Consider the following 13,105-nt stretch of genomic DNA (forward strand, 5'->3'; position numbering starts at 1 on the left):
TTTTTAAACCACGATCAATTGCTGGAAGAATTGATATTGGATGTTAAGTGATTAATTGTATTAAATCTCTAATTATTCTTTTATTATGATGATAAGTTGGATAAATTATAAATTAACTAACGGTGTTTAAAATATTTAACAAAATATATTAATTTAAAACAGTAATGTAACTTTTTGTATGAAATAGGTAAACTTAATACACATGGTATTAAATTGAAACAAAGGTAAAACATTTTGTATTAACGTATTTTTCTTTTCCTATTCCCATACCCTTTTAATCATTGCTTGTGAACTGAGCTTCAGTTCCTCTCTTTCTCCCTTTCCTTCCCATTTCCGTTCCATTAAACGACACGAAGGGAATCAATTTCACTGCGTTTTATCGTTATTGCCACAATCCTGAAATCCTTTCTTGTTCCGATCGGATCTGAAAGGGACTTGCGCAACAACATTTTCCGGAGAAAGAAAGGAAAATATTTTAAATAATAAAGCTGCACAAAGCTCATTTACTTTGTGGGAGTTTTCTTTTCTTTCTCATGGGTGATGAAGGATTGTGATTAGGTAAATTCAAGAACTCCACTCTCTTTTCGTGTTGTTTGATTTTTGTTTATGTATATAATGTGAGTGAAATTAAAAAAAAAGGAATCTTGGCTAATGGGACTCGAGAATTGAATTTGGTAATGATCAGTGTGAATTTCGTCTTCTGTTTGGGAATTCATGTTTTTTTGCGGTTAATGGGATTCATATTTTTAGACACATTGTTGGTTTTTGAGGGGGTTTCTTGTAGTTTAGTCGAATTTGAGTGGAAAAAGTTGTTTTAGTTGGTGGATTCATATGCATTCTGAGTGCATCAAGTTTTCATGAATTAGTATGTTGGGATTTCTTAGTTTATCGTAAAGGGATTTTGGTTGAGTGATTTCTGTGGGGATTTGGTGAATAATGTTATATAGTAGTGTAGAAGAGCTGTTGTTGATAGAAATGTATCTGAAAATTGATCTTGGTTGAGTGATTTTAGTGTTCATTTTGTGAATAATGTTTGTTGTTGGTAGAAATGTATCTCAAAATTGATGTTGGTTGACTGAATTTTAGAATCAACTTTTTATGATTTAGCTTGTTGAGGTTGTGTTAATTTGGGCTGAATCCATCCTCATTTGGTGGCTGTGTTGCAGTGTCGATGCCTCACGACGCTAGGGAATCCCTTATCCAAGGAGTGGATTCGATAGATATGAGCTGTGCTAGCAAGGTGGAATACAAATCTTCTTCTGCACCTCCATCGAGCCGCCCACCCCACCATCCTTCTACGAAGCACTACAGGAACGGTGGAGGCTCATCCGGATCTCATGCAGTTCCCAAGGACTCGGTGCCTAAGGATCATATAATGAAGACAATCTACGCCCCGTCTGGCTCTATGGTCGTCTCTAAACGCTCCTACAAAACTGCTCATCTAGTCATGCGAAAAGACAGGGATGTTGGTGGAATGGACGAAGGAATGGAGAAAGAGAAGGGGGAACCGGGTAGTACAGGGAAACAGCCATTAAGCAATGGTAAGATCGAGCAACAGGCTGAAGATGACAAGATTTCTGATTCTAATGGAGTGGAGCCGGTTAAGATTGATTCGTTGCCTGCTAAAGAGGCTAAAGTAGGAAGTGGGTTTTGTCCGAGCCCTCAAGGCAGTTTCTACTCCACGACGCAGTATGCAGAAGCTAAAGAGAGCTTCACCAACACTGAAGTGAGTGAGTGTGGGAAGTCTGAGAGTGGTGAAGTCAGCAACTCGTGTGACTTTGTTGTTGAGAGTAGGAAGACTAGCATATATAGAGGGAGCACGGGCAGTGATGTCAGCGACGAGAGCAGCTCCAGTAGCTTCAGCAGCGCCATGTACAAGCCGCATAAAGCTAATGACACGAGGTGGGAAGCGATTCTAGCTGTCAGGTCTTGTAACAGTGGGGCGTTGGAGTTGAAGAATTTCAGGATTTTCAAGAGATTGGGATGTGGGGATATCGGCAGTGTCCATCTCGCTGAGCTGATAGGGACGAGGACTTTGTTCGCCATGAAAGTGATGGACAAGGAAGCCCTAGCTAGCCGGAAAAAGATCCTCAGAGCTCAGACCGAGAGGGAGATTCTACAGTCTCTCGACCACCCATTTCTTCCCACTTTGTACACTCACTTTGAGACGGAGAAGTTCTCGTTCCTGGTGATGGAGTTCTGCCCCGGGGGAGATTTGCACGCGCTTAGGCAGAAGCAGCCCGGGAAGTTCTTCCCCGAGCATGCTGCAAGGTAGAATTCAATGAATTCCAAATTTCACATAGTTTTCTTGTTGAATCGAATCTGTCAGAAGAAAGTATTGATACACATACCTTTTTGAACTTAGATTGATCCACGAAAACGCTTTGTTCGTGCTACGCATCCTTGTTTTAGAAGATTTTAAGAGTTTATTTGTGAATTTCTTGAAATCTCAATATTGGTTTCTTGAAATTACTTCATTTTATGCTCAACTCTTGCAGGTTTTATTTGGCTGAAGTTCTCCTTGCTCTTGAATACCTGCACATGCTTGGGATCATCTACAGAGATCTCAAACCCGAGAACGTGCTCGTGAGAGACGACGGCCACATAATGCTCTCCGATTTCGACCTCTCCTTGAGGTGTGCAGTGAGCCCGACGCTGGTCAAGTCCTCGAACACCAATGCAGAGTCCAAGAACTCGGGCTACTGCGTCCAGCCCACCTGCATGGAGCCCTCGTGCGCGATCCAGCCCGCCTGCATCCAACCTACATGTTTCGGGCCGCGTTTTGGCAAATCCAAGAAAGACAAGAAGTCCAAACCCAAAACCGAGGTATACAACCAGGTAACCCCCCTCCCAGAGCTGATAGCCGAGCCCACAAGCGCTCGATCCATGTCATTTGTGGGCACACACGAGTATCTAGCACCGGAGATCATCAAGGGAGAAGGCCACGGCAGTGCAGTGGATTGGTGGACCTTCGGGATCTTCCTATACGAGCTCTTATTTGGGCGGACGCCCTTCAAAGGAGCAGGGAATCGAGCCACATTGTTCAATGTCGTGGGGCAGCCTCTGAGGTTCCCGGACTCGCCCACAGTCAGCTTTGCTGCGAGGGATCTCATCCGTGGCCTGCTCGTGAAGGAGCCGCAGCATCGCCTCGCTTATAGGAGGGGTGCGACCGAGATCAAGCAGCATCCTTTCTTCCAGAGTGTGAACTGGGCTCTCATTCGTTGCGCTAGCCCGCCTGACGTGCCACCCCCGTTCGTGATGAGCGAGGTGGCTGCGGTTCCAGCCCCAGCTGCTGCGCCCTCGCCCTTGCCGGCCGGGGCTGGGAAGGGGCAAGGTGTGGATGTGAAGCCTTCGGGTAATTACTATGAGATAGATTTTTTTTAGCTGAAATCTTGTTTTTTTTCTTTTCTTTTATGCATTGAGATGATTTCTGCTATCATCTTTGTACTCAAATTTTAATTTTAGGGATATTGTTTCGTTGCAAGGAAGAATATATAAAGGCTGTTGTTCCTTCAAATTTAACTGGTTTTGGAATTATTGGTTTTATTTTTGAAAGACTTGTAAAATGTAGGAGAATTTAGATTGAGTTGGAGGTTTATTTGATCAAGATTTAGTAATGTCTTATTACTTGTTTCTTGTAGTGGAAATTCAGAATTTCATTTGTAATTATCACATGTGACCCACATTTTCCTCTTCACTGTAACTAAAGGAAAAGACGCATTTTGCGCTTTGAAGATTTTCATTTTGCTTTACTAGATTTCTATTCAGTATAGCGTGTTAAGAGAGAAATTTATTTGTGCAAAGTAATCATTTTTATTTGTCATTGGCTTATTATTCTACTCTCTATAGAATCTATTTGATTGAAATTTACTAATGTTCATAACTTAATTCTTATTGCAAAAGTTTTGAACGTAAGTCTATTGAATTTCTCATGAAAAATCAGCATAATGCTAAGAGCATCTATTGCTCGGACTAGTGTTTGCCCTAGTGAGCAGACTAGTGGTCGCCATATTAGCATTTCTTAGTTTGACCTACTCTCATGCGGTGATTCGAAGTAGTGGTCGGACAAGTACCCACCTTTATATTTAAATTTAGTTTTTTATTTTATTTTCAATTACTCCCTCCATTTCATGTTAATAGAGACATTTCTTTTCGGCACGGAGTTTAAGAATAGTGTGTTAAATGGTTGGTGAATAAAGTAAGAGAGAATAAAGTGAGAGAGATGAAGAGAGAATAAAGTAAAAGAAAGAATTACTTTTGCCAAAAAATAGAAATGACTCAATTACCTTGGAACTTCCTAAAATAGAAAAATAACTCTATTAACATGGAACAGATGGAGTACTAAATACCAAAATATATTATATTAAACACGATGAATTTAAACAAACACCTACATTACTAAATTTAAAAAAACCTACACTACTCATCTAAATCTAACTTCTTCAACAAATTCTTGATCATCTTTTCATACATCCGGCGGGTGTTCGAGTCGGTAGCATTATCACGGATGGTGGTCGCGTTAGTTACCAACCTATAGCCGTTACTCTTGCGAAAGTCACCGAACTTAGCGAGCGCTGAGGACACGAGCGCAGGCGGGGGAGCCGATCCAGACGCAACCGCCTTCTCTTTAAACTGGGCTTTGGCAGTCTTGTTGTCAACGGGACGCATAAAAGTAGACGTTGGCGTGCCGGAACTCCCTTCCGGCTCAGCGTTGAGATCCATAGGCGTCGGGCCACCGCTGCTCGTGTAACCGCCACTGAAGGTGTTCTTCGTCCGCTTCAGTGCTGAGGACGCGACCGCTATCCCTTCATCGAACTTCGGCTTGTCCTTCATCATCAGCCAAATGTTGTAGAACTTGAACTGCACGTACTTTGACTGGTAGGCATTGCTTTCTGGATGACATCCTCCATGCTCTCGCCACTGCCCCTTCCGTCCCTCAACTTCGTGTAAATATCCCTGAAGTTGTTGACGCGGACTCTGAGCCGATCCCAACACTTGCGGAGCTGCTCTTTATTCCGCTTGTACGCCCACTTCAGCTTCACCGTGTTGTACCTAGCCTCAATGAGATGCCATATCCTGGCCGTCGTCTGGTGGTTGGAGTATATTAAATCCTCCGATATATCGATCCAACACTGAGCTACCTTCGTATACTCTTCTGGGGTGTAGTTGGGATCGTTGGATAGGAGTGGGACGGTTGGAGCATTTTCCTTCCGGGCCACCCTCTTCTTTAGCATCGTTGTCCAAGGCTCCGGAGCTGAAGGTTGCCCACAACTCTGCTCCATCTCATCGACCCTATAGGAGTCGGTGTTGAAGAACAGTTTGAACTCAGATTCCGACTTGAATGTGGACCCTACAGAAACCATTTCAATCAAAACGGTCGCCAACAACGAAACCATTTCAATCAAAACGGGTGTAGTAAACGGTTGCCCACTGTAGTTTTCATGGCCTCGCCAACGGGTGTCGCCGCCACTGTTGAACATCAGCATACCGTCGTTGGCACTGTTCGGGTTTGAGAATTTGTTGGGATTCATATTTGATAGAGAAAAGAGAAGAGAAGAGAGTAGATGAGTGGAGTGTGTGAGGAAAAAATGAATTGTGAGGGAGTATATATAAAGGTTTGAAAAAAATATTCAGAAAACGTGTCACTCGTCCTCGTCTGTGGGCCTGCAATGGGCGGACGAGGCTGGGGCGCCCCTTCGTCACCGTCCGAAAGTTCGGGCGTGGCGATCGTCCTTCGCGTCATCCGTCGACCTACAACGGTCGGACAACTGCGAACGATAGCGCGAACTACAGATCGTCCAGACGATTTTTTCATCATTGTGGATGTCGTAAAGGCGTGCATAATGTTGGGATACATATGTGGTTAAGTGGAAAACGTTAACATATTTATCCTTCTAATTTTGGATTAATACAGTTATACAAAGATTTCTTGTACTTATATACTCCATTTATCTCTTAAAAATATAACTTTTTTACTTTGTTTTTCCATCTTTTCAGTCTCACAATCAACGAGAGTAACTAGATTATTATCATTAAGTAATTAGATGATCTCATAATGAATTTTTTCAAGGAATTATAAATACACATATTTTCATTTAGGGATATTGGTCTCTAAAACTATGAACTTTGCCTAAAATTTGGTATTTCCCATGAACTTTGAAATTAGGGGTGAGCAAAAAAACTGAAAACCGAATATCCGAACCGAACCAAACCGAAATTTTAAAATTCGGTTCGGTTTTTTTGGTTTTTCGGTTCGGTTCGGGCGAAGAAAATAACCGAAAAACCGAATTATATATATATTCTATTAATTTAATATATTATATTATATATAATATATATATTCTTTTAATATACTCTACTATATAATATATATTATATGTATTATTAATTTTATATTAAATATAAATATTCTATTAGTATATATAAAATAAAATAAAATACACATATATAAATATATATTTATATTATATTTATTTTTTTCAGGTTTTTCGGGTTTTTCGGTTTCTTAAGTTCGGTTTTCGGTTTTTCAGTTTCGGTTTTTCGGTTTTTCGGGTTCGGTTCGGTTTGGATTTTGAACTAAATTCGGTTTTTCGATTTTGGTTCGGTTTTGGCAAAAAACCGAACCGAAACCCGAATGCACACCCCTATTTGAAATTGATCTATAATATCACAAACTTTGCATTTTATTTGTTATTTCCCAAACTCACTCAAATAAGATATTTTCATCAAAATCTTATTTTACGTAGGCAACCGTGATACGTTTTATAATATTTTAAACCACTTTTTAAGTTCATAACATGTAGGATAAAAGGTCACGTTGAAAATCACGTTGATTTAATTGTGTCAAGTATGATAAAAAAAAAAAGCCTCTTAAATTAGTCAAATATAGTAATAGATATGTAATGAGAAATATCAAACAAAGTGTAAAGTTTGTGATATTATATAGTACTAATTTTAAAGTTCGTGGAAAATATCAAATTTTAGGCAAAGTTTATGGTTTTAGAGACCGTTTTCCCTTTCATTTATTAAACTTGGCCTATACATTCAAAATTCTATCTAAAGTAGTAAATTATTGATACTAGTATTAATCCTCGATGACAAATCAATTTATTTTTATATCCATATATTTATATAGTCAATTAATAAAGCGAATGAGGAACAATTTAAGTATAAGAAAAAGAATTCACGGTAGACATAAAATTAAATAAACTTAAAACGAAATCAAAATAAACCCAGTTAATAGGACTGCAGTGAAGAGAGAGTACATCATGTCTAGGCATTTAACAAACCTCTACATATCTCTACTACAAAAACACGAATCAATTTTTTTTAATAAAATAGTCAATCCACAACTTATAATATTCAAAACATTAAATTATTATCATAAAAAATATAACATTTTGACACTGCTAGAACTGATTAATGATAATCACCATTACTGTTAACTTATCTGTTTTCAATTCAATAGGAACTTTTTAATCAACTCAAGTCATTGGCAGTCGCATAGTACAAATATATTGACAATATATATTACTAAAATAAAAAATTAATGGATTTCACTATTAAAGTTAAAAAGATATCTAATGAAAATGAGATTACGTACTTCTTTATTGATACCATAAAAATAATATCGCCACATGCTAATAAATTTTTCAACGTTTACACTGATCTTAAAGAATATTAGTGTAATATGAATACTATGACTCAATTCATTACATTAAAAATTAAAAATGGAGCATAAAAATATAAAATGGTAGAAATTTATTGCATTATAATAATGTACATGACATTATTTATGGTATGAATCAGTTATTCACACTATTCTAGACGATGAAGAAATGATATATATTGGAATAATGAAAAATAAAATAATGGAATATAGAAGTTTAGCAAACATTACATGCAAACTAAAAAAAAATATTGTTTTATATTATAACTAACAACATAATATGGCCCAAGAATCTATACTAATTCTATGATTATTTGTATCTCACTCTCCGCACCGTCACCCACCACAACACATCTGGAATATTGATCGAAGAAATTTATTGGGTGAATAATATATACAGAAAGATCTGTTTAAATCTGCTAATATTATTATATTAATTACAGTTCCTTTGAATATTGGTGCATTTATCATTTTTTATTACTACATTAAATGTAGCTTATTTTGGAACATGAATAGTCTAGCCTATTTTTTTTATGCAAGTTTATAGTTGTTTCCAATGAAGCAAATTTTCTTTTTGTTATTTTTACAACAGAATCAAACTCAAACATTTATTAATTATATATTTTTTGTCAACAAGATTAGTGATTTAGGGAAATCACTACTTCAATGCATAACTAGATAACACGAATTTAATGTTTTTATTGCTGCAATAGAGAACACGAATTTAGTTCTATAACAGCGATTTAGTTCACTACACGAAGGAGTAAACCAAAACGCCATTACAATAAACTATATCTTTCACGGGATAAATATTTAACTATAATGGTGTTTTGGTTCACTCCTTGTTTTCAAATTTATATTGTGAACTAAAACGTCCATATAGTAAACTAGATCATTTTGATCTAATGACTGATATTTGTTTTTTAGTAATGCACTTAATATTAATTATACTTTAATCATTTTCCTTATCAATAATAGCAATAATAGTAATTCTGAAGTAACATATAATCAATAATAATTGTACAATATACCCTAAACGCATGATTGGGAAATTAATTTTTTACATGGTGGATTACATTTATAGTAGTAGATATGAATATATAAATTAAAATTAATTACAAAAAAATTTATAAATATTCTAAATTATGTGCAAAACTCGCCTTTTATAAAAAGAATAAATAAATAGAGTAAACTACCACAAAAGTCCCTAACTTTTCGGTTTGTGACATTGCAGGTCCCTACCAAAAAAGATCGTCAGACGACCCTAACGTTAAACATAATCATGAATCATGTTTTTTAGCCATTTTTCGGACGATAATGCCCAAACGGCTTGAAGGGCATTTTTGCAATGTAACAACCACTCTTTTAAACGCCCTATTAGATGTGTTATTGTCGAATTAGAGATTTGCCACTCTCTTATCTCGTTGTTTCAAATGGAACTCACTGCCTTTGTTGAAGCTTAATGTTACTAGTTTGCAAAATCAAAAGCTTATGAAATAATCGAATAAACTGAAACAATTTATTGAACGGAATATAGAGAAAGGAAATCGATGATTTTTTTTTCGAACTAAGAATGCTCGGAAACAAGGTACATTAATCGAAATAAATGGTTCACATGTGATTTGAGAAATGAAGAAAAAAAAGGGGGGGAAACACTATCCTATTACAAGTTTCAGAAATGCTAACTTTGGGCCTGTGTCCTTCGAGCTCAAAAGCCAGTGTCCTTCGAGCTCAAAATCACACCCCTGCGGGCCAGGCCCAAATGAACCGACGGCCCAGAGTAGCGGGCGGCCCACTTCACAGCACAGCAGCGGGACGGCCGAGTCATTGCCCCAAACTGCAAGACCAAAACAAATGTTAAGATTTATGAATAGGAAAAAGTAAAGAAACTCTTAGTAAGGCCATCCGCAACGGGGCGGACGATGGCACGCCCGATGACGCGCATCATCCGCGCTCGCCATCGTCCGCCCCATTGCGGGTGCGTGACATAGGCCGCGGACGATCGTCGCGCCCTATACTAAGGGCGCGGAGTATAGCGCGGACGATGCCCATCGTCCGCGCCATCGTCCGCCCCATTGCGATCGTCCGCGCCATCGTCCGGCCCACTGTGGGCTACGCGGACGATCGACGCGGACGATGGCACGCGGTTTCGTTTTTTTATAAATAGAGTTCATTTGTAATTTCATTTCACTATTTCACTTTCGAAACTTATTACATTTACATAATTACTACAAAATGGATTCAAGTCTCAATAGTCCTATGTTTAGCGGAGAGGCGCGTTGGCCGGGTACAGAACCCGGCGAATATCGTTCGTTCGACGCCGACACCCAGTACGATCCCGATTTCAGTACGGAATCGTACGGGTTGTCTGACATGGAGCCGTCTCCAAACCGACCAAGCGCTCCCTCCCGTCGTGACGCCGGCAGCGGCCGATCCCGAACTCGCCGCGACCGCTTCCGCCCCAGCCAAAAAGAAGCGGAACCGGCAGCGGGCGCAGAAGTTGCCGCCTCCCGAAAATTGCGATGAGTACGCCCCCGGCCGTACGAACTACACCGACGACGAAACCCTCATTTTGGCTCGGTGTTGGGTAGATATATCGGAAGACCCGATTTTCACGAACAACCAGAGGCAGGGCGCGTACTGGGAGCGCATCGCCGGCCTCTATAATGAGGTCAAGCCGCCGACCGCGTACAAGCGCAAACGTGAGCAACTCTGCAAGCACTGGGATCAAGTGAAGAAGCAAGTGAACTTGTACGCGGCGGAGTTCGAGAAGTTCACGCGAGCACAGGGGAGCGGCGAGAGCTTGAGCGACGTGCGCCCTAAAGCGCTGTTGTCGTACCGGTCGATGTACGGCGACTTCAAGCACGAGGCCATCTGGACGCTCTTGAGGGACAAGCAGAAGTTCCAAAGTGGAATTCTGCACACTGGTGCGCCGAAGATGACGAAGACCACCGAAGCTGGTGATTACACGAGCAGCGGCAGCGGCAATCACCCGGTTGACCTCAACCGGACGTACGTGGATGAAGGGAGTTCCGGCACACCGGTGTCCTCCCGGCGTCAAGGCTGCGAAGGCCAAGGGGAAGGCGGCCTCGACCTCATCCTCGACCGCTGCAAACCCATCTCCGTTCCCGAAAACGCTCCCGACCCAGACGGCCACCGCGTTTGAGTCGTTGGCAACAGCGTCGATGGCGAGGACGTTATTGCAGACGCACAAGGCCCTCAAGAAGTGTACCGACCCCGACGAAGCCGAATATCTCCAGGCGTTAATCGATGAGCTGCGTCGGGAGTTGGGAATTGCACCGACTTAGTTGGTTTTTTTTTGTAAGTTGAATGGTGTAACTTTTTTTTATTAATGCGTCGCCATTTGTTATTTAGAAGTTTTTTATTTACTCGTTACTTGTTATTTGAAAACATTTAAATTAATTAAACAAAACAATAAAATGATGATGTGGGAGCCCCACTGCAGGTGGGGGGAAGAAGGATAAAACTGATGAAGTGGCGCGCCATAGGGCGCGCCTTAGGGCACCCCACTGCTGATGCCCTAAGAGGAAGGAGACAACACTACCTTTAGTTGGAAGACCAAAGACTTGCCAAAAGGGGCAAGGTAGCAGCAACTCCTGCACTCCTTCTTCCACACCCGAGGGCTGCAACGAGCCAGAAGAGCAGCCTGCAACAGCTCTGCTCCTAACCAATCTCTGCAGCCTCTGATGGTACCCTCTACAATACCAACAAATAGCATAATTACAAGAGTCCCTATTCCTAGTACATCACCAAATTTCAGTTACAATTTGCTGCAGAATCCTAAAGGATTTGTTGCAGGAAGAAAACAAGGAATACAACAGCCCCAATTAAAGCCTCACGAGTACACACTCTTGCCTATAAAAACCCCTTCATACTCGTCAAATTCCCCTCCCACACACCACAAAAATTAAGCAACATAGCAAGATTTAGAGTAGAGAGCTTGAGTATCATAGAGAGTTACAGCACAGGAAGCTTTCCTTCACCACAACAGGTAACATCACAACCCCACACCTTTACATCATGTAGGGCAACCACAGTATTTAGCCAAGAACTTAGATTCGCAATAGGATTCTCACAACATAGGATGAAGCACATCAATAGAAACACATAGCAACATAGGCTACTTGAATCAAACAGCGGGGACTTAACCATGTAACAAAGATACGAGTCCCAAATGAGAGGATAGTCACACCACTGCCAAGAACTAGATTCGTAATAGAACAAACATAGGGGAAACAAGGGGAAGGGGACTTAGCTTGTGCGTGAACTGCGGCGGTGATCGATTGACGACGGGGCCTCGGAGGCTGCCGCGAAGGCTCCACTAAGAGAGGCTGCCCGGCGACGAAACGACGCAGCGTCGGAGCTCCACCGTGACTCCACCGAAGAGAGAGAGAGAGAGGCGTGAGGAGGGAGTATACGCGGCGGTGCAAGTGAAATGGTGTTTTGGCAGTGAATGAAAAGGGAAAAAGAGAGTGACTTCAGAGAGGAGCCCGATCTATGGAGGGGGAGAATCACGCCGGGTGCGAAGTCATCGGGACGAGGCGTGAGCGGCGGTGTTCGCCGAAGAGAGAGAAACAGTGAGAGGAATGGAGGGGGCGCCGCTGCTGGTTGACCTCAATTTCCACAGTTAGGGATTTTAATTTGTGAAAAGGAAGAGGAGGTGAGAGAGAGAGAGAGAGAGAGAGAGAGAGGAGAAATTTGGGCCACTTTAATTAATTAGTGTAGTGAGCCACTCCTTTTATTTAATTGGACTGCCAATTTTACCATGGGCAAGAACTTAAATGAATTGGCCTTACCCAATTTATTAAACTAGCCGTGTAGTGTAGTATTCATGTTAGTATGAAATGAATTGGAGGAATAAGTGGGGCAAGTGGGCTGCCCTCCATTTTAATTAATTATCAGGCTTGCTAATTAACTTACTTTGGGCTAAAATTAATTATGAAAGGAGCTTGGAGCTCGAAAGCTGATTGAACTAATTCCCGAGTAATTAACTAAATTAGCGAGGTTGACAAATGTTGAATTTGGGAACGCGAAAGCTGACCGGCATCGCCTCGTGACGCCTCAGGCGGCCTTAAGAAATTCAAAGAAAGAAATAGAAGGGATTTCCAAGATCTCTATTAAATAAGTACCCAAATAATGGTGTTAGAGAGAATAGAATTTCTCTGTATTTAATTAAAGTAAATAATTAAACCCTACAACTTAGTAAAGCCGAGAGGGGACTTCAGATCCTATGAGCCGAGACTAAGATATAGGTGCGATCTAATAGGACGCATGCATTCTTTTCTCAAGAGAATTAATTCAAAGTACTAATGAGTGTGCTACGCTATTGAATGTTAAAGGCAATTTTGCTCGAGAGCAAAGTGAGGCCTACACGAGACTTATTAATTGAAGATAAGCACATCACGTGGGCATTCT

General features: G+C 40.8%; 1 protein-coding gene and 1 long non-coding RNA gene across 2 annotated transcripts; one reads left to right on the plus strand and one right to left on the minus strand.

Annotated features, from left to right (window-relative positions):
* The first annotated feature begins 290 nt into the window (after window positions 1-290).
* On the plus strand, window positions 291-3,522 carry LOC121806201 (serine/threonine-protein kinase D6PK-like). Its single transcript, XM_042206160.1, has 3 exons — window positions 291-558; window positions 1,167-2,271; window positions 2,499-3,522. The coding sequence occupies exons 2-3, from the start codon at window positions 1,172-1,174 to the stop codon at window positions 3,382-3,384; spliced, it is 1,986 nt and encodes a 661-aa protein (XP_042062094.1). The 5' UTR covers window positions 291-558; window positions 1,167-1,171; the 3' UTR covers window positions 3,385-3,522.
* Window positions 3,523-9,203: 5,681 nt separating this feature from the next.
* On the minus strand, window positions 9,204-12,385 carry LOC121806606. Its single transcript, XR_006051688.1, has 2 exons — window positions 11,235-12,385; window positions 9,204-9,506 (listed from the first exon to the last, which is right to left on the minus strand). It is a non-coding gene; the product is annotated as an uncharacterized LOC121806606 (long non-coding RNA).
* Between the last annotated feature and the right edge of the window lie 720 nt (window positions 12,386-13,105).

Source organism: Salvia splendens, chromosome 6, assembly GCF_004379255.2.
Source record: "Salvia splendens isolate huo1 chromosome 6, SspV2, whole genome shotgun sequence".
NCBI lineage: Eukaryota > Viridiplantae > Streptophyta > Magnoliopsida > Lamiales > Lamiaceae > Salvia > Salvia splendens.

Bases quoted from the DNA above. Each gene is read 5' to 3' on its own strand.
- LOC121806201 (XM_042206160.1), top strand. From the start codon at position 1,172: ATGCCTCACGACGCTAGGGAATCCCTTATCCAAGGAGTGGATTCGATA. The intron at 2,272-2,498 runs GTAGAATTCAAT...CAACTCTTGCAG, and splicing joins TTCCCCGAGCATGCTGCAAG to GTTTTATTTGGCTGAAGTTC.